This window comes from Salmo salar, chromosome 07 (genome assembly GCF_965601325.2).
Source record: "Salmo salar chromosome 07, fSalSal1, whole genome shotgun sequence".
Lineage (NCBI taxonomy): Eukaryota > Metazoa > Chordata > Actinopteri > Salmoniformes > Salmonidae > Salmo > Salmo salar.
Genome location: NC_138297.1, coordinates 76,239,495 through 76,260,228, shown reverse-complemented (window position 1 = coordinate 76,260,228; position 20,734 = coordinate 76,239,495). Strand labels below are relative to the sequence as shown.

Here is a 20,734-nt window from a genome sequence, read left to right as displayed (position 1 = left end):
TGTGTGTGGTGTGTGTGTGTGTAGTGTGTGAATGTGTGTGTGTGTAGTGTGTGTAGTGTGTGTGTGTAGTGTGTGTAGTGTGTGTGTGTAGTGTAGTGTGTGTGTGTGTGTGTAGTGTGTGTGTGTAGTGTAGTGTGTGTAGTGTGTGTGTGGTGTGTGTGTGTGTGTGTGTGTAGTGTGTGTGTGTGTGTAGTGTGTAGTGTGTGTGTGTGTGTGTAGTGTGTGTGTGTGTGTAGTGTGTAGTGTGTGTGTGTGTGTGTGTGTGTGTGTGTGTGTGTGTAGTGTGTGTGTGTGTGTAGTGTGTGTGTGTGTGTGTGTGTGTGTAGTGTGTGTGTGGTGTGTGTGTGTGTAGTGTGTGAATGTGTGTGTGTGTAGTGTGTGTGGTGTGTGTGTGTAGTGTGTGTGTGTAGTGTGTGTAGTGTAGTGTAGTGTGTGTGTGTGTGTGTAGTGTGTGTGTGTAGTGTGTGTGTGTAGTGTAGTGTGTGTGTGTAGTGTAGTGTAGTGTAGTGTGTGTGTGTGTAGTGTGTGTGTGTAGTGTAGTGTAGTGTGTGTGTGTAGTGTAGTGTAGTGTAGTGTAGTGTAGTGTAGTGTGTGTGTGTGTGTGTAGTGTGTGTGTGGTGTGTGTGTGTGTGGTGTGTGTGTGTAGTGTGTAGTGTGTGTGTGTGTGTGGTGTGTGTGTGTGTAGTGTGTGTGTGGTGTGTGTGTGTGTGTGTGTGTAGTGTGTGTGTGTGTGTAGTGTGTAGTGTGTGTGTGTGTGTGTGGTGTGTGTGTGTGTGTGTGTAGTGTGTGTGTGGTGTGTGTGTGTGTGTGTGTGTAGTGTGTGTGTGTGTGTAGTGTGTGTGTGTGTGTGGTGTGTGTGTGTGTGTGTGTGTAGTGTGTGTGTGTGTGTGTGTGTGTAGTGTGTGTGTGTGTGTGTGTGTGTGTGTAGTGTGTAGTGTGTGTGTGTGTGGTGTGTGTGTGTGTGTAGTGTGTGTGTGTGTGTGTGTGGTGTGTGTGTAAGACACAGAGAGAAACCTTTTCATAGTTTCTAGAACGAACAACAAACTGTTATATTGTTTATTCCAAAACCACTTCACCGTGTAGATAAAAGTACACAAGAAACATTATTCAAAAATCACATTTTATTTCCTTACAAGAATTCAGGTTAATAAAACATCTAATCCCAAAGTGATTGGAAAGCAACACTTCACAAAAACAAGACCAAACTACACTTTATAAATTATCAAAGCAATACCAGTAATAAACAAGGTTATAATTCTGTGCAATTATATTAAAATTTGGCTCCATGCTCCCGAGTGGTGTGACGTGTTTTTAAAGTGACTGCGCTGCATGCCATTAAGAAGTAAGATAGCTGCGCCACCCTGTGGTACATCGTGGTACTACATGAACGCCGCGCCACCCTGTGGTACATCGTGGTACTACATGAACGCTGCGCCACCCTGTGGTACATCGTGGTATTACATTACCGCTGCGCCACCCTGTGGTACATCGTGGTACTACATGAACGCTGCGCCACCCTGTGGTACATCGTTGTATTACATCTAACCTTCCAGTGGGCATTTCTCCATTCCACTCACTCAGTCAGTCAGTAATCTCACACATTCTTCTCTGTATAAGTGCATACTCGCATAGTATACAATACAAATCGACGTATGAAAAATAATGTGCAGCCAGTGTCATCTACCTATGAAAACAAATCCTACCATTTAAAAAGAAATGTATTATATAAAAAAAAACATAGTGCATCAGATTGTACAGATTTGCATCCATCATTGTGTTCGTCCAGAACTCTGCCAGAAGCAAAGGAATTAACCCACAGTATACAGCACAGTGAAAAAACACGTGTTAAAGTCAATCAGACATTTAGATTGGAGTTGGTGTCCACAGACATCTTGATATGGCTATAAATGGTTAACATGCAGAAGAGATAGGAAACTCTTATTGTACCTTATTCCTGTTTAAAAGGTCCCAGTCAGTTGTTCCTCTTTAACAGGTCAGTTGTTCCTCTTTAACAGGTCCCAGTCAGTTGTTCCTCTTTAACAGGTCCCAGTCAGTTGTTCCTCTTTAACAGGTCCCAGTCAGTTGTTCCTCTTTAACAGGTCTCAGTCAGTTGTTCCTCTTTAACAGGTCCCAGTCAGTTGTTCCTCTTTAACAGGTCCCAGTCAGTTGTTCCTCTTTAACAGGTCCCAGTCAGTTGTTCCTCTTTAACAGGTCCCAGTCAGTTGTTCCTCTTTAACAGGTCCCAGTCAGTTGTTCCTCTTTAACAGGTCCCAGTCAGTTGTTCCTCTTTAACAGGTCCCAGTCAGTTGTTCCTCTTTAACAGGTCCCAGTCAGTTGTTCCTCTTTAACAGGTCCCAGTCAGTTGTTCCTCTTTAACAGGTCAGTTGTTCCTCTTTAACAGGTCCCAGTCAGTTGTTCCTCTTTAACAGGTCCCAGTCAGTTGTTCCTCTTTAACAGGTCCCAGTCAGTTGTTCCTCTTTAACAGGTCCCAGTCAGTTGTTCCTCTTTAACAGGTCCCAGTCAGTTGTTCCTCTTTAACAGGTCCCAGTCAGTTGTTCCTCTTTAACAGGTCCCAGTCAGTTGTTCCTCTTTAACAGGTCCCAGTCAGTTGTTCCTCTTTAACAGGTCAGTTGTTCCTCTTTAACAGGTCCCAGTCAGTTGTTCCTCTTTAACAGGTCCCAGTCAGTTGTTCCTCTTTAACAGGTCCCAGTCAGTTATTCCTCTTTAACAGGTCCCAGTCAGTTGTTCCTCTTTAACAGGTCCCAGTCAGTACACTTTTCAGTGGTGGCTGGTGCCCCCTTGAATCTGAGGAGGGACTCATAGTGATGGCTGGAATGAATAGACAGGCATCAAACACATCTAGACTTGGTTTCTTCACAGTGTTTGACGCCGTTCCATCTATTATGAGCCGTCCTCCCTTCACCAGCCTCCAATGACTCTCTTGTACATCGGGGAGGCTATCACTTTGTGCCCCTATCTGTTTGCTTAAAGGGATAGTTCACCCAAATTACACTATGACCTTTAAATTCAGAGGGTTCCTGAGTTGTTGGAATAGAGATATTGCTGCTTACGGTTCTTTATTCCTTAGCCCTCTGATATCTCTCTACTGTTCTAGAGCCCCGTGATATCTCTCTACTGTTCTAGAGCCCTGTGATATCTCTCTACTGTTCTAGAGCCCTGTGATATCTCTCTACTGTTCTAGAGCCCTCTGATATCTCTCTACTGTTCTAGAGCCCTCTGATATCTCTCTACTGGTCTAGAGCCCCGTAATATCTCTCTACTGTTCTAGAGCCCCGTGATATCTCTCTACTGTTCTAGAGCCCTGTGATATCTCTCTACTGTTCTAGAGCCCTCTGATATCTCTCTACTGTTCTAGAGCCCCGTGATATCTCTCTACTGTTCTAGAGCCCCGTGATATCTCTCTACTGTTCTAGAGCCCCGTGATATCTCTCTACTGTTCTAGAGCCCCGTGATATCTCTCTACTGTTCTAGAGCCCCGTGATATCTCTCTACTGTTCTAGAGCCCTGTGATCTCTCTCTACTGTTCTAGAGCCCCGTGATATCTCTCTACTGTTCTAGAGCCCTCTGATATCTCTCTACTGTTCTAGAGCCCCGTGATATCTCTCTACTGTTCTAGAGCCCTGTGATATCTCTCTACTGTTCTAGAGCCCCGTGATATCTCTCTACTGTTCTAGAGCCCTGTGATATCTCTCTACTGTTCTAGAGCCCTGTGATATCTCTCTACTGTTCTAGAGCCCTGTGATATCTCTCTACTGTTCTAGAGCCCTGTGATATCTCTCTACTGTTCTAGAGCCCTGTGATATCTCTCTACTGTTCTAGAGCCCCGTGATATCTCTACTGTTCTAGAGCCCTGTGATATCTCTACTGTTCTATAGCCCTGTGATATCTCTCTACTGTTCTAGAGCCCTGTGATATCTCTCTACTGTTCTAGAGCCCTGTGATATCTCTCTACTGTTCTAGAGCCCTGTGATATCTCTCTACTGTTCTAGAGCCCTGTGATATCTCTCTACTGTTCTAGAGCCCTGTGATATCTCTCTACTGTTCTAGAGCCCTGTGATATCTCTCTACTGTTCTAGAGCCCTGTGATATCTCTCTACTGTTCTAGAGCCCTGTGATATCTCTCTACTGTTCTAGAGCCCTGTGATATCTCTTTACTGTTCTAGAGCCCTGTGATATCTCTTTACTGTTCTAGAGCCCTGTGATATCTCTCTACTGTTCTAGAGCCCTGTGATATCTCTCTACTGTTCTAGAGCCCCGTGATATCTCTCTACTGTTCTAGAATAGTAGAACAGGGGTCTGTTCAACGACACTATTGTTATTGTGTTGTAATGAATGACAGTACATTGATATGCTCTTAAAACGAAACTGAACGTGTTTCTTATCTAATAGAAATGTGGTTAAAGAAACTATTTAATTAAAACAGAGAAAAATATTATTTTTGCAGGTGGACTTTTCTTGTTTATTATCTCCCTTTGCGAACCAGGATGTGTGTGTGTGTGTGTGTGTGCGTGTGTGTGTGTGTGTGTGTGTGCGTGTGTGTGTGTGTGTGTGTGTGTGTGTGTGTGTCTGTGTGTGTCTGTGTGTGTGTGTGTGTGTGTCAGTGTGTGTAAGGGTTCAGTCACACCTCGTAGTGTAGGTCGTTAAGCTCCAGCCTGGTGTAGTGTCGCCGGTCAAACGACTCCATGGCCTTACGTCCCACCACAGCCAGGACCAGAGTCAGGATGGCCAGGCCTACCACCACCACAGCCACCAGGGAGCTCTTCAGAGCCCCCGGCCCTGCCACCTCCTTCCCTCCGCCCCGACCCTCTGTCCCTGGGGAGGCTGGGGCTGACTGGACCCCCTTGGCCACCAGCGCCGGCTCTTTTTCCGGTGTTGTCCTTGGGATCAGGGGCTCAATGGCCGCTGGGCTCTTAGTGGTGGTGGTGGTGGTAGCACCAGTCGAAGTGGTGGTGGTGGTGGTGGTGGTGGTGGTGGTAGCTGGCTCAGTGGCTGGCTGGAGTTTTTCAGTAGTTCTGATGGGGTCTGGATCTCTGCGGTGTGTTGGTGCTGGAGCGGTGGGGTCTGGATCTCTGCGGTGTGTCGTTGAGACAGGTAAAGACGTCGTTCTTGTAGTGGCAGGATGTGGTTTGGGTTTTTTAGACGATTTGTTCGTTTTTTTGGGAGGTTTATCGGGCTTTCTGTTCATCTGTGCGGTAGTGGTTGTTGTAGGAGTAGTGTGGGCCTCTGTTAGTGGCCAGGATGTTGTTGTAGTAGGAGTAGTGTGGGCCTCTGTTAGTGGCCAGGATGTTGTTGTAGTAGCGGTTGGAGTTGGTCGTGTCATAACAGCCATTGTTACTATGATTAAAGAGGGTTGTTTTGTTGTGGTTGTCAGCTGTGTCGTTGTGGTAGTAGGTTGTGTAGTAGTGGTAGTAGTAGTAGTAGGTTGTAGTGTCGCTGTTGTGGTGGTAGTAGTAGTAGTAGTGGGTTGTGGTCTGATTGTGGTGGTAGGTGTAGTGGGTTGTGGTCTGGTTGTGGTGGTAGGTGTAGTGGGTTGTGGTCTGGTTGTGGTGGTAGGTGTAGTGGTTTGTGGTCTGGTTGTGGTGGTAGGTGTAGTGGGTTGTGGTCTGGTTGTGGTGGTAGGTGTAGTGGGTTGTGGTCTGGTTGTGGTGGTAGGTGTAGTGGGTTGTGGTCTGGTTGTGGTGGTAGGTGTAGTGGGTTGTGGTCTGGTTGTGGTGGTGGTGGTAGTAGTAGTGGGTTGTGGTGTGGTTGTGGTGGTGGTAGTAGTAGTGGGTTGTGGTGTGATTGTGGTGGTAGGTGTAGTGGTAGTAGTAGTAGTAGTGGGTTGTGGTGTGGTTGTGGTGATAGGTGTAGTGGTGGTAGGTGTAGTGGGTTGTGGTGTGGTTGTGGTGGTAGTAGTAGTAGTGGGTTGTGGTCTGGTTGTGGTGGTAGGTGTAGTGGTGGTAGTAGTAGTGGGTTGTGGTCTGGTTGTGGTGGTAGGTGTAGTGGTGGTAGTAGTAGTAGTAGTGGGTTGTGGTGTGGTTGTGGTGGTAGGTGTAGTGGTGGTGGTAGTAGTGGGTTGTGGTGTGGTTGTGGTGGTAGGTGTAGTGGTGGTGGTAGTAGTAGTGGGTTGTGGTCTGATGGTAGTTGCTGGAGTTGTAGTAGTAGTAGTAGCAGCAGCAGCAGTAGTAGTAGTAGTTGGTTGGATTGTAGAAGGTGGAGTAGGTATCACCGTGGAGGGATGAATCAAACCTATGGAGAACACGACATCAGAACATGACTGGACGAGGCAGAGATGAAAGACTCTGTAAGACAACGACGACGAGACAAGAGCACAACTAGTAGGTCTGACATGGAGCCCCTTATTCTCCAACGGCGGGAGCCGGCCCAGACGTTTAGCTGAAGGAAGATGCGCTCACCTTTGAAGATGTCGTATGTGTTGATGCCCTGTTCCGCAGCCAGGAGGGGACAGTCCCGCTCACTCTGGCAGTGGAACAGATGACAGTTGTGGTTGTTGGGAGGCTCAGAGGGCTTGTGAGGGTTGAACACAGCCAGAGTACACTTTATACCTGAGGGGAGAGAGAGCAATCAGACATGGAGAGTAATACCAAGTATCACGACGAACGATCCTTCTGTTTGAACGTTCCACCGTGTTGTCTCTCCCTCTACCAATACCAAGTATCACGACGAACGATCCTTCTGTTTGAACGTTCCACCGTGTTGTCTCTCCCTCTACCAATACCAAGTATCACGACGAACGATCCTTCTGTTTGAACGTTCCACCGTGTTGTCTCTCCCTCTACCAATACCAAGTATCACGACTAACAATCCTTCTGTTTGAAAGTTCCACCGTGTTGTCTCTCCCTCTACCAATACCAAGTATCACGACTAACAATCCTTCTTATGGATAGGGGGCAGTATTCGGAAGTTTGGATGAATGAGGTGCCCAATGTAAACTGCCTGTTACTCAGGCCCAGAAGCAAGGATATGTATATAATTGGTAGTATTGGATAGAAAACACTCTAAAGTGTCCAAAACTGTTAAAATAATGTATGTGAGTATAACAGAACTGATATGGCAGGCAAAAACCCGAGGAGAATCCATCCGGAATTTTTTTGGGGCTCACCTCTCATTATAATGGCTGTCTATGGGAATATAAAAGGAAGACCTCCCAGATTGCAGTTCCTAGGGCTTCCACTAGATGTCAACAGTCTTTATAAAGAGTTTCAGGCTTGTTTTTTGAGAAATGAACTAGAATTTGTAGTTTTTCTAAGTGGCTCCCATTTTGGCTGTAGTTTTATGACCCGCGTGAATAAGAGCGCGCACTTGGTTATTTATCTCCGGTTATGAACAGACTATTCTCCGTCTTAAATTTGATCATTTATTTACATATTAGGGTACCTGAGGATTGATTATAAACGTTGTTTGACTTGTTTGGACGAAGTTTATTGGTAACGTTTGGGATTCATTTTGTATGCATTTTGAACGAGGAGAAACCGGTGGAATATTGAATAAAGCGCGCCAACTAAACTGACTTTTTTGGGATATAAAGAAGGACTTTATCGAACAAAACGACCATTTGTGATGTAGCTGGGACCCTTTGGATTGCAAACAGAGGAAGATCTTCAAAGGTAAGGGATTTATTTTATCGCTATTTCTGACTTTCGTGATGCCTCTGCTCGGTTGGAAAATGTTTTTAATGCTTTTGTACGCGGGGCACTGTCCTCAGATAATTGCATGGTATGCTTTCGCCGTAAAGCCTTTTTGAAATCTGACAAAGCGGCTGGATTAACAAGAAGTTAAGCTTTTAACCGATGTATAAAACTTGTATTTTCATAAATGTTGTCACGTCCTGACCAGCAGAGGGAGTAGTTGTTTAGTAGTTTGGTCAGGACGTGGCAGAGGGATGTTTGTTTTGTATGGTGGGGGCTTTGTGTGTGTTGTAGAGGGGTGTTTGATTTATGTGTTCCTGGGTTTTGGGTGTACGTTCTAGGTTAGTATGTTCTAGGTTGTATTTCTGCATTCTGTCTAGTTTAGGTTTTCTATATTTAGGTTTGGGTGCTGGACTCTCAATTGGAGGCAGGTGTTTTCTCGTTGCCTCCGATTGAGAGTCCTATATATGGGTAATTGTTTGGTGTAGGTTTTGTGGGAGATTGTTTCTTGTTTTGCCGTGTGTGAGCATGACAGGACTGTTTTGTTGTTCGTGAGTTCTTCGTTTGTTATTTTGGTGTTTCACTTTGTTTGGAAATAAATACAAGATGAGCATCCACATTCCTGCTGCGTTTTGGTCCTCCATTCCCGACGACAACTGTTACAAATGTTTAATATTACGAACTTTGTATTTTGAATTTCGCGCTCTGCAATTTCACCGGATGTTGTCGACGCCGGGCGCTAGCGGTAAGCCTTTCCCAAAGAGGCTAACAATACCAAGTATCACGACTAACAATCCTTCTGTTTGAAAGTTCCCCCGTGTAATTGTTATTGTGTGTATGTTATTGTGTGTTATTGTGTGTTATTGTGTGTTATTGTGTGTGTGTGGGAGTTATTGTGTGTGTGTGTGTGTTATTGTGTGTTATTGTGTGTGTGTGTGTTATTGTGTGTGTGTTATTGTGTGTGTGTGGGTGTTATTGTGTGTGTGTGTGTGTTATTGTGTGTGTGTGTGTGTGTGTGCGTGCGTGCGTGCGTGCGTGCGTGCGTGCGTGTGTATAGTGTGTGTGTGTGTGTGTGTGTGTGTGTGTGTGTGCGCGTGCGTGCGCGCGTGCGTGTGTGTGTGTATAGTGTGTGTGTGTATAGTGTGTGTGTGTATAGTGTGTGCGTGTGTGTGTGTGTGTGTGTGTGTGTGTGTGTGTGTGTGTGTGTGTGTGTCGTGCGTGCGTGCGTGTGTGTGTACCTGGCTTGACGTCCTCTGAGCAGCAGGCCAGAACACAGTCTCTCTCTGATTGGCTGATTCTGGAGTCCATGACGGTGGTCGGTCTGGCCAGCGCCTGGCGGACATTCACTACAGCGTTCTGATGCTGTCTGGAGAAACACGTCTCCGCGTCCGACCCCGGGACGGGGCCGCCAGCGGCCGCCAGCGTCAACACGGCGGCCAGGAGGAGCGGCGACGACGAGGGGAACATGATGATGATGTCACAGTGACGTCACGGGTCCACGGGGCTCTGGTTGGTCGAACACACGCCACGCCCTCAGGGTCGACGGCAGGGGCGGGCAGATTCAGACACTCCTGTAGAGGACAGGGGTCAGGGGTCAGACACTCCTGTAGAGGGTAGAGGACAGGGGACAGACACTCCTGTAGAGGGTAGGGGACAGGGGACAGACACTCCTGTAGAGGACAGGGGACAGACACTCCTGTAGAGGACAGGGGACAGACACTCCTGTAGAGGGCAGGGGACAGGGGACAGACACTCCTGTAGAGGGTAGAGGACAGGGGACAGACACTCCTGTAGAGGGTAGAGGACAGGGGACAGACACTCCTGTAGAGGACAGGGGACAGACACTCCTGTAGAGGACAGGGGACAGACACTCCTGTAGAGGACAGGGGACAGACACTCCTGTAGAGGGCAGGGGACAGGGGACAGACACTCCTGTAGAGGGTAGAGGACAGGGGACAGACACTCCTGTAGAGGGCAGGGGTCAGTGAAGATGGTGGTCTGCTGGCCAGGTCGCAGTTGTAAATGAGAACTTGTTCTCAACTGGCCTACCTGGTTAAATAAAGGAGAAAAAAAAATCAAAAAATACAGACTGGTTCAGGGAGAGTTTTGAAAATGTCAGTGAAGACACTTGCCCGCTGATCAACGCATGCTCTGAGTACGCGTCCCGGTAGTCTGTCTGGCCCAGAGACCTTGCGAATGTTAACCTTTTTAAAAGTCTTACTGACATCTGCTACGGAGAGCGAGATCAAACAGTCGTCCGGAACGGCTGGTGTTCTCATGCTTGGTTCAGTGTTGCTTGCCTCGAAGAGAGCATATAAGGCATTTAGCTCGTCTGGTAGGCTCACGTCACAGGGCAGTTCACGGCTGGGTTTCCACCTTCGTAATCCGTCATAGTTTGCAAGCCCTGCCACAAACGTCAGAGCCGGTGTAGTAGGATTCGATCTTAGTCCTATATTGACACGTTGCCTGTAATCCATGGCTTCTGGTTGGGATATGTACGTACGTACGGTCACTGTGTGGGACGACGTCATCGAATGCAGTTATTAATGAAGCAGGTGACTGACGTGGTAAACTCCTAAATGTTATCGGATGATGATTTTTCCCGGGAACATATCCCAGTCTGGTGCTAGCCAAACAGTCCTGTAGCTTAGCTTCATCCGCTTCATCAGGAACCACTTGAGTTTCTGCTTGTAAGAAAACATAAGAGTTCTGATCAGCCGAAGGGAAGGCGAGTGAGAGATTTGTATGTGTGTTTCTGCGTGTGGAGTAAAAGTTGATTTAGAGTTTTGTTGCCTCTAGCGGCAAAAGGGGGACATACTCGTAAAAATGAGGTCAAATACATTTCAGTTTCCCTTGCATTTAAAATCACTGGCCAAGGATTAAAAAAAAAAAGGCAGCCTCTGAATGTACATTGTCTTGTTTACTTATGGCCCTATTCTCTTTGAGTGCAGTCTTAACGCCAAGCGTGGGTTTATGGCGGGAAATAGACAGCTGTGAAAACATATAGATGAGCTCTCCTGGTAAATAGTGTGGATTCCAGCTTCTCATTCTAACTAAAAACTTGAGACTTCCTGTAACATTAGAGATGGAGGGGGGGGGGGTAAATGGCGGTCTATTTGCTCGTCGACGTAGTCTCGTCGAGGACGCCGCTTCCCAAGGGACACGCCACTTCCTCTTTCAGTCCCGTTGGGATCAGGGCCTGGTCCGGAGTAAGCAAGCATGTCCAGAGCTGTCGAATCGTTGAAGTAGAAAGTGGCGACTCGAGACTTGTTAATTCAACCCCCCCCCCCCCCCCCCCCGACACGATAGTTTACATCATGAGATACAGAGACAGGAAATGGTCTGCATCTCAAATAGCATCCCGTTCCCTATTGGTCTTGGTCAAAAGTAGTACCATTTTGGTTTCAGACTTGGTGAAGATCCTGCTCTGAAAAGATCCTGGCTGGCAGTGGCTCAATTAGACAGTCTGCCAGCCTTTCACACAGCACTAAACTAATCTCTCTCTCTCTCTCTCTCTCTGCTACCTCACCCCCCTCCTCTTCCTCTCTCTCTGCTACCTCTCTCTTTCTGCTACCTCCCCCCCTCCTCTTCCTCTCTCTCTGCTACCTCTCTCTCTGCTACGTCACCCCCCTCCTCTTCCTCTCTCTCTGCTACCTCTCTCTTTCTGCTACCTCCCCCCCTCCTCTTCCTCTCTCTCTGCTACCTCTCTCTCTGCTACGTCACCCCCCTCCTCTCTCTCTGCTACCTCTCTCTTTCTGCTACCACTCTCTCTGCTACCTCACCCCCCTCCTCTTCCTCTCTCTCTGCTACCTCACCCCCCTCCTCTTCCTCTCTCTCTGCTACCCCCCCTCCTCTTCCTCTCTCTCTACTACCTCCCCCCCTCTGCTACCTCTCTCTCTGCTACCCCCCTCCTCTTCCTCTCTCTCTGCTACCTCCCCCCTCCTCTACCTCTCTCTCTGCTACCCCCCTCCTCTTCCTCTCTCTCTTCTACCTCTCTCTGCTACCTCTCTCTCTTCTACCTCCCCCCTCCTCTTCCTCTCTCTCTGCTACCTCACCCCCCTCCTCTTCCTCTCTCTCAGCTACCTCTCTCTCTGCTACCTCCCCCCCTCTCTCTCTGCTTCCTCTCTCTCTGCTACCTCTCTCTCTGCTACCTCTCTCTCTGCTACCCCCCCTCCTCTCTCTGCTACCTCCCCCCCTCTCTCTCTGCTTCCTCTCTCTCTGCTACCTCTCTCTCTGCTACCTCTCTCTCTGCTACCTCCCCCCCTCCTCTTCCTCTCTCTCTGCTACCCCCCCCTCCTCTTCCTCTCTCTCTCTGCTACCTCCCCCCTCCTCTACCTCTCTCTCTCTGCTACCTCCCCCCTCCTCTACCTCTCTCTCTCTGCTACCTCCCCCCTCCTCTTCCTCTCTCTCTGCTACCTCTCTCTCTGCTTCCTCTCTCTCTGCTACCTCCCCCTCCTCTTCCTCTCTCTCTGCTACCCCCCTCCTCTTCCTCTCTCTGCTACCTCTCTCTCTGCTACCTCCCCCCCTCCTCTTCCTCTCTCTCTGTTGCTTTCTATTTCATTTAAAGGGTTCAAAGAACACTGTTATCAGGATGACTCAAGAGTCCAGCCTATTTCTATGTAAACCCCATAACCCATGTTGTTCTGTAGCCCCCACGACCCCGGCTCTGCCTGCCGCTAAACCAACCAGACTAAGGGTTACGAAACGGATTACAAAACAACGACATAACGCTAACCCAGAAAAACAAAAAGAAACGTCTCCAACTTCTCTCTCTCTCAACAACGGCCTTGTTTCGTCACTACTAGCTTTAAAAAAAAAAAAAAAAAAATAAGTAATTGTTTTACCGCAAGCCTTGAAGAGGGAAATGTGACAGAGAGAAAGAACCAAGCTGTAGGTCCTGTAGCTAAAAGATAACGTCCCCTAAAAATAGTCCAGCAGCCCCCAATCTGTCTACGAGTCTCTACTGAGGGAGGAGACGACGCTTCTGTTGTCTCTGTCGGTTTAAGAACATAATAGAACAGAGGTACAACAATGCGAACAGAATGTTCTGTTTGTGACTAAAACTACAACCAACTGAAACCAAACTCTTCCACCATCCGGTGTGGACTCCGACTGTGGCTCCAATAGGCATGTCAGGACTATAGGCCTATATATCACAATATAACCCCTATATATCGCAATATAACCCCATATATATATATCACAATATAACACCTATATATCGCAATATAACCCCATATATATATATCACAATATAACACCTATATATCGCAATATAACCCCATATATATATCACAATATAACCCCTATATATCACAATATAACCCCATATATATATCACAATATAACCCCTATATATCGCAATATAACCCCTATATATCACAATATAACCCCATATATATCACAATATAACCCCTATATATCACAATATAACCCCTATATATCGCAATATAACCCCTATATATCACAATATAACCCCTATATATCACAATATAACCCTATATATCACAATATAACCCCTATATATCACAATATAACCCCTATATATCACAATATAACCCCTATATATCGCAATATAACCCCTATATATCACAATATAACCCCATATATCACAATATAACCCCTATATATCACAATATAACCCCTATATATCGCAATATAACCCCTATATATCACAATATAACCCCTATATATCACAATATAACCCCTATATATCACAATATAACCCCTATATATCACAATATAACCCCTATATATCACAATATAACCCCTATATATCGCAATATAACCCCTATATATCACAATATAACCCCTATATATCACAATATAACCCCTATATATCACAATATAACCCCTATATATCACAATATAACCCCTATATATCACAATATAACCCCATATATATATCACAATATAACCCCTCTATATCACAATATAACACCTATATATCGCAATATAACCCCATATATATATCACAATATAACCCCTATATATCACAATATAACCCCTATATATCACAATATAACCCCTATATATCGCAATATAACCCCATATATATATATTACAATATAACCCCTATATATCGCAATATAACCCCTATATATCACAATATAACCCCTATATATCACAATATAACCCCATATATCGCAATATAACCCCATATATATATCACAATATAACCCCTCTATATCACAATATAACCCCTATATATCACAATATAACCCCTATATATCACAATATAACCCCTATATATATCACAATATAACCCCTATATATCGCAATATAACCCCTATACCAACGGGTTGATGGTACAGTTGAAGCCGGAAGTTTACATACAGTTAGTTTGGAGTCATTAAAACTAATTTTTCACAAATTTCTTGTTAACAAACTATAGTTTTGGCAAGTCGGTTAGGACATTTACTTTGTGCAGGACACAAGTCAATTTTTTTTTAAATTGTTTACAGACAGATTATTTCACTTATAATTCACTGTATCACAATTCCAGTGGGTCAGAAGTTTACATACACTAAGTTGACTGTGCCTTTAAACAGCTTGGAAAATTCCAGAAAATTATATAATGGATTTAGAAGCTTCTGATAGGCTAATTGACATGATTTTAGTCAATTGGAGGTGTACCTGTGGATGTATTTCAAGGCCTACCTTCAAACTCAGTGCCTCTTTGCTTGACATCATGGGAAAATCAAAAGAAATCAGCCAAGACCTCAGAAAACAAATTGTAGACTCCACAAGTCTGGTTCATCCTTGGGAGCAATTTCCAAACGCCTGAAGGTACCATGTTCATCTAAACAAACAATAGTACGCAAGTATAAACACCATGGGACCACGCAGCCGTCATACCGCTCAGGAAGGAGACGCGTTCTGTCTCCTAGAGATGAACGTACTTTGGTGGGAAAAGTGCAAATCAATCCCAGAACAACAGCAAAGGACCTTGTGAAGATGCTGGAGGAAACAGGTACAAAAGTATCTATATCCACAGTAAAACGAGTCCTATAATCGACATAACCTGAAAGGCCGCTCAGCAAGGAAGAAGCCACTGCTCCAAAACCGCCATAAAAAAGCCAGACTACGGTTTGCAACTGCACATGGGGACAAAGATCGTACTTTTTGGAGAAATATCCTCTGGTCTGATGAAACAAAAATAGAACTGTTTGGCCATAATGACCATCGTTATGTTTGGAGGGAAAAAGGGGGAGGCTTGCAAGCCGAAGAACACCATCCCAACCGTGAAGCACGGGGGTGGCAGCAGGCTTCCCGAAATGTTTGACCCAAGTTAAACAATTTAAAGGCAATACTTCCAAATACTAATTGAGTTTATATGTAAACTTCTGACCCACTGGAAATGAAATGAAAGAAATAAAAGCTGAAATAAATCATTCTCTCTACTATTATTCTGACATTTCACATTCTTAAAATAAAGTGGTGATCCTAACTGACCTAAAACAGGGAATTTTTACTAGGATTAAATGTCAGGAATTGTGAAAAAGTGAGTTTAAATATATTTGGCGAAGGTGTATGTAAACTTCCGACTGTATGTACTTGGTGTGTAGCTCATTACTCACCAACAGCCTGGGAGCAGGTCTGCATTAATATGTCTACAGGTCCACAGTTCAGCTCTGTCTCTCCTTCTCTCACTCTCCTTCCTTCTCTTCTCTCAGTCCACGTCTCTCTCCTTCTCTCTCAGCCCAGGTCTCTCTCTCTCTCCTCTCTCAGCCCAGGTCTCTCTCTCTCTCTTCTCTCAGTCCAGGTCTCTCTCTCTCGTCGCAGCCCAGGTCTCTCTCTCTCTCTTCTCTCAGTCCAGGTCTCTCTCTCTCTTCTCTCAGCCCAGGTCTCTCTCTCTCTCTCTCGTCGTAGCCCAGGTCTCTCTCTCTCTCTCTCTTCTCTCAGTCCACGTCTCTCTCCTTCTCTCTCTCGTCACAGTCCACGTCTCTCTCTCTCTTCTCTCAGTCCAGGTCTCTCTCTCTCTCTCTCGTCGCAGCCCAGGTCTCTCTCTCTCTCTCTCTTCTCTCAGTCCACGTCTCTCTCCTTCTCTCTCTCGTCACAGTCCACGTCTCTCTCTCTCTTCTCTCAGTCCAGGTCTCTCTCTCTCTCTCTCGTCGCAGCCCAGGTCTCTCTCTCTCTCTCTCTTCTCTCAGTCCACGTCTCTCTCCTTCTCTCTCTCGTCACAGTCCACGTCTCTCTCTCTCTTCTCTCAGTCCAGGTCTCTCTCTCTCTCTCTCGTCGCAGCCCAGGTCTCTCTCTCTCTCTCTCTCTTCTCTCAGTCCACGTCTCTCCTCCCAGCAGAACTTTGCTCCCTCCTTGTTTCCTGAAGAAGGAACAGTATCAGTCCTCCTGATGTAATCTCCTCCAGCTCTGCTGCTATCTGATCTCCTGGGATTACCGTTCTACTACAGGAGCTGTTAAGGAAGTCTGGGATTACCGTTCTACTGCAGGAGCTGTTAAGGAGGTCTGGGATTACCATTCTACTACAGGAGCTGTTAAGGAGGTCTGGGATTACCGTTCTACTACAGGAGCTGTTAAGGAAGTCTGGGATTACCGCTCTACTGCAGGAGCTGTTAAGGAAGTCTGGGATTACCGTTCTACTGCAGGGGCTGTTAAGGAAGTCTGGGATTACCGTTCTACTGCAGGAGCTGTTAAGGAAGTCTGGGATTACCGTTCTACTACAGGAGCTGTTAAGGAAGTCTGGGATTACCGTTCTACTACAGGAGCTGTTAAGGAGGTCTGGAAGACATACATGAGAGAGAGAGACAGAGTGGGAGGGGGGGGAGTGAGAGAGAGGGGGAAGGGGAGAGAGAGAGGGGGGAGGGAGAGAGGGAAAGAAAGAGAGAAAGGGTGTGTGTGTGTGTGTGTGTGTGTGTGTGTGTGTGTGTGTGTGTGTGTGTTACATAGTTATAACTGTTCTGCAGCCAGAGCTGGGTCCCGGTTAGAGCCAGGAGATCTGTTATACGGGACATGACACCGGTTAGAGCCAGGAGATCTGTTATACGGGACATGACACCGTGCAGCCAGAGCTGGGTCCCGGTAAGAGCCAGGATATCTGTTATACGGGACATGACACCGGTTAGAGCCAGGAGATCTGTTATACGGGACATGACACCGTGCAGCCAGAGCTGGGTCCCGGTAAGAGCCAGGATATCTGTTATACGGGACATGACACCGGTAAGAGCCAGGAGATCTGTTATACGGGACATGACACCGTGCAGCCAGAGCTGGGTCCCGGTTAGAGCCAGGAGATCTGTTATACGGGACATGACGCCGTGCAGCCAGAGCTGGGTCCCGGTTAGAGCCAGGAGATCTGTTATACGGGACATGACACCGTGCAGCCAGAGCTGGGTCCCGGTTAGAGTCAGGAGATCTGTTATATGGGACATGACACCGGTAAGAGCCAGGAGATCTGTTATACGGGACATGACACCGGTTAGAGCCAGGAGATCTGTTATACGGGACATGACACCGGTTAGAGCCAGGAGATCTGTTATACGGGACATGACACCGTGCAGCCAGAGCTGGGTCCCGGTAAGAGCCAGGAGATCTGTTATACGGGACATGACACCGTGCAGCCAGAGCTGGGTCCCGGTTAGAGTCAGGAGATCTGTTATATGGGACATGACACCGGTAAGAGCCAGGAGATCTGTTATACGGGACATGACACCGGTTAGAGCCAGGAGATCTGTTATACGGGACATGACACCGTGCAGCCAGAGCTGGGTCCCGGTAAGAGCCAGGAGATCTGTTATACGGGACATGACACCGTGTAGCCAGAGCTGGGTCCCGGTTAGAGCCAGGAGATCTGTTATACGGGACATGACACCGGTTAGAGCCAGGAGATCTGTTATACGGGACATGACACCGTGCAGCCAGAGCTGGGTCCCGGTAAGAGCCAGGAGATCTGTTATACGGGACATGACGCCGTGCAGCCAGAGCTGTGTCCCGGTAAGAGCCAGGAGATCTGTTATACGGGACATGACACCGGTAAGAGCCAGGAGATCTGTTATACGGGACATGACACCGTGTAGCCAGAGCTGGGTCCCGGTTAGAGCCAGGAGATCTGTTATACGGGACATGACACCGGTTAGAGCCAGGAGATCTGTTATACGGGACATGACACCGTGCAGCCAGAGCTGGGTCCCGGTAAGAGCCAGGAGATCTGTTATACGGGACATGACGCCGTGCAGCCAGAGCTGGGTCCCGGTAAGAGCCAGGAGATCTGTTATACGGGACATGACACCGGTAAGAGCCAGGAGATCTGTTATACGGGACATGACACCGTGCAGCCAGAGCTGGGTCCCGGTTAGAGCCAGGAGATCTGTTATACGGGACATGACACCGGTAAGAGCCAGGAGATCTGTTATACGGGACATGACACCGTGCAGCCAGAGCTGGGTCCCGGTTAGAGCCAGGAGATCTGTTATACGGGACATGACACCGGTTAGAGCCAGGAGATCTGTTATACGGGACATGACACCGTGCAGCCAGAGCTGGGTCCCGGTAAGAGCCAGGAGATCTGTTATACGGGACATGACGCCGTGCAGCCAGAGCTGTGTCCCGGTAAGAGCCAGGAGATCTGTTATACGGGACATGACACCGGTAAGAGCCAGGAGATCTGTTATACGGGACATGACACCGTGCAGCCAGAGCTGGGTCCCGGTTAGAGCCAGGAGATCTGTTATACGGGACATGACACCGGTAAGAGCCAGGAGATCTGTTATACGGGACATGACACCGTGCAGCCAGAGCTGGGTCCCGGTTAGAGCCAGGAGATCTGTTATACGGGACATGACACCGGTTAGAGCCAGGAGATCTGTTATACGGGACATGACACCGTGCAGCCAGAGCTGGGTCCCGGTAAGAGCCAGGAGATCTGTTATACGGGACATGACACCGTGCAGCCAGAGCTGGGTCCCGGTTAGAGCCAGGAGATCTGTTATACGGGACATGACGCCGTGCAGCCAGAGCTGGGTCCCGGTAAGAGCCAGGAGATCTGTTATACGGGACATGACACCGTGCAGCCAGAGCTGGGTCCCGGTAAGAGCCAGGAGATCTGTTATGACACTGTTTATGTAACATCTTAGGGCTTGAATCCCAAATGATACCCTTTACCATTTACAGTGCACTGCTTCTGACCAAAAGTCTCTGGTGAAGGGTGTGTACTATAAATGGAATTAGGGTGCCATTTTGGGTCCGTCTTATTCAGGTTCTGTACGGTCTTCAGAGATGGGACGGTAGATGGGGACGGGGGATAACAATCTCCTCGACAGTACTGGGTTTCCATACCTTAGGTTTTCACGTGGCCAGTCTGTATCGAATTTTTCCTGCAAAAGAACTACCTTTCCCCCTTTTCAGGGACATTATTAATAAAGATATTTTGTATTCTGCTCTGTTCTATACGCTTTCCACTGCTATATTATACACACACTTAGGTCAGGATAGGGGGGCAAAGCACAGATACCCATAGACTTCCTGTCATTAGCGCTAACACTAGTTAGCATTGGCTAGCGAAACAACCTCTTATTAACTTCCTTCATACTGGACATAAAAAAAAAAAAATCATATAAATTCGTAATTCGTAACATTATTAATATACGAAATAGATGATGGATATCCATAAATGAATACATAGCCTAGCATACGAAACGTAACGTATCATACTAAATTGAGTTTATCGGATTTTTTTGTTCGTTTGTTTGTTTGTTGTTGTAAAGAATAATACGAAATGCTTTGAGACCGGGTTGACTCGTGGATAATTTTTTATTTCTTGCAGTTGAACGTCGCCGTTACCTGGTCCCTTTCCTCCGTTTCCTCCCGGACATAACATAAATAACGGGTCCACCGGCCAGATCAGCGTCACGCTACCTACCATCAACCGTATCCGAAGTACGACCACCTTTGTGATGCAATCTTTATGAAAATACGTCTTCTTTTTTCTTTCGATTTGATAACACACAACAACAAACAACATAAGATTATTATCTGTTGAGATATCATCCCCCATCTCAGATAACAACACGTAATACCTATAAAATAAAAACATCCCATCAGTGTTGTAATATACAGGTCATATGTGACGTTATTTCCCACATACCTTTTATCTGTGTGCTGGTTCAAAATGACCCAATAACTGGTGGTCGGAAAATAGACTGAGATCCGACAAGGGTTTTCTGTTGATTAGACACATACGCAGTTTAAGGAAGTCTGGGAGTTTGTGTTTATGGCCAATTCATTTAAACCAAGTAGTATTTGTTGTCTCTAGACGAGAATAGACGGATTGATTAAAACGGTGTCCCGGTGTCTGTAAGCGATGCTGTTATAGGTGGTTGGGTTCAGGAAGCAATAACATCCGCACCAGACAAGTGGACCATTGAAACGAGGTCCAGAAGGTACAACATCCGTTCAACGACTCCACACAGACATGTTGACAACATTTTTTTTTTACATTCCCAAGCTGTTTCCAGGCTCTTTCTCGTCTGTCCGAGGAGGAGGAGGAGGAGGAAGGAAGGAGGAGGAAGAAAGCACCTTGCTTTCCCTCCGTCCTTTTAAAACTGCGGCGCAAACGGTCGACGATGTGAAATAACGATCATCATTCTCGGGAAGAGGGAGAAAAAAAAACTACAATTGTATCCACACACACACACACACACAAAAAAACCCGTCAACAATAAACGGGACGTCGGATGAGCTCTAGATATGTCTGTGGCCTACGGTAACGTTTGTATAGCAGGAGCTGTAATGTTTCCAGGCAGCCAGAGATCCTGGTTTCTCCAGTCTGACCCATTTGGTTCTTTGTCCTCAGAGCGACTAGCGGCAGTAAGTGGGAGGAAAGACTTCCCACATCAACACCAACCAAACCACTATCTTACTCACAGATTACCTTGACTTTTCACCCAGCAAATAAAAAATATCTCCACTCAGTAACTCGTAGTTACATAGTAGTAAATCAAAACATTTTTTTTTTTTTAAATTTCACAATTCATAAGGAACGGGTTTATTAATAATTGGGTAAACAATACAGTCGATGTAGCAGCACTAATCAAAACTCTGAAATAACTCGTAGAATAAATGTAGATATC

The 20,734-nt window shown here is 46.6% G+C and overlaps 1 protein-coding gene across 3 annotated transcripts; it reads right to left on the bottom strand.

Annotated features, from left to right (window-relative positions):
* Positions 1-1,103: 1,103 nt before the first annotated feature.
* On the bottom strand, positions 1,104-20,466 carry mansc1 (MANSC domain containing 1). Of its 3 annotated transcripts, none has more exons than XM_082978104.1 (5): positions 19,750-20,466; positions 15,230-15,972; positions 8,888-9,286; positions 6,417-6,566; positions 1,104-6,249 (listed from the first exon to the last, which is right to left on the bottom strand). In XM_082978104.1, the coding sequence occupies exons 3-5, from the start codon at positions 9,114-9,116 to the stop codon at positions 4,640-4,642; spliced, it is 1,989 nt and encodes a 662-aa protein (XP_082834230.1). In that variant the 5' UTR covers positions 9,117-9,286; positions 15,230-15,972; positions 19,750-20,466; the 3' UTR covers positions 1,104-4,639. The 3 variants fall into 3 exon arrangements, with proteins under 3 accessions (XP_082834230.1, XP_082834228.1, XP_082834229.1); XM_082978102.1 differs by having other exon boundaries at positions 8,888-9,220; positions 19,750-20,465; XM_082978103.1 differs by lacking the exon at positions 15,230-15,972 and having other exon boundaries at positions 8,888-9,220.
* Positions 20,467-20,734: the final 268 nt, after the last annotated feature.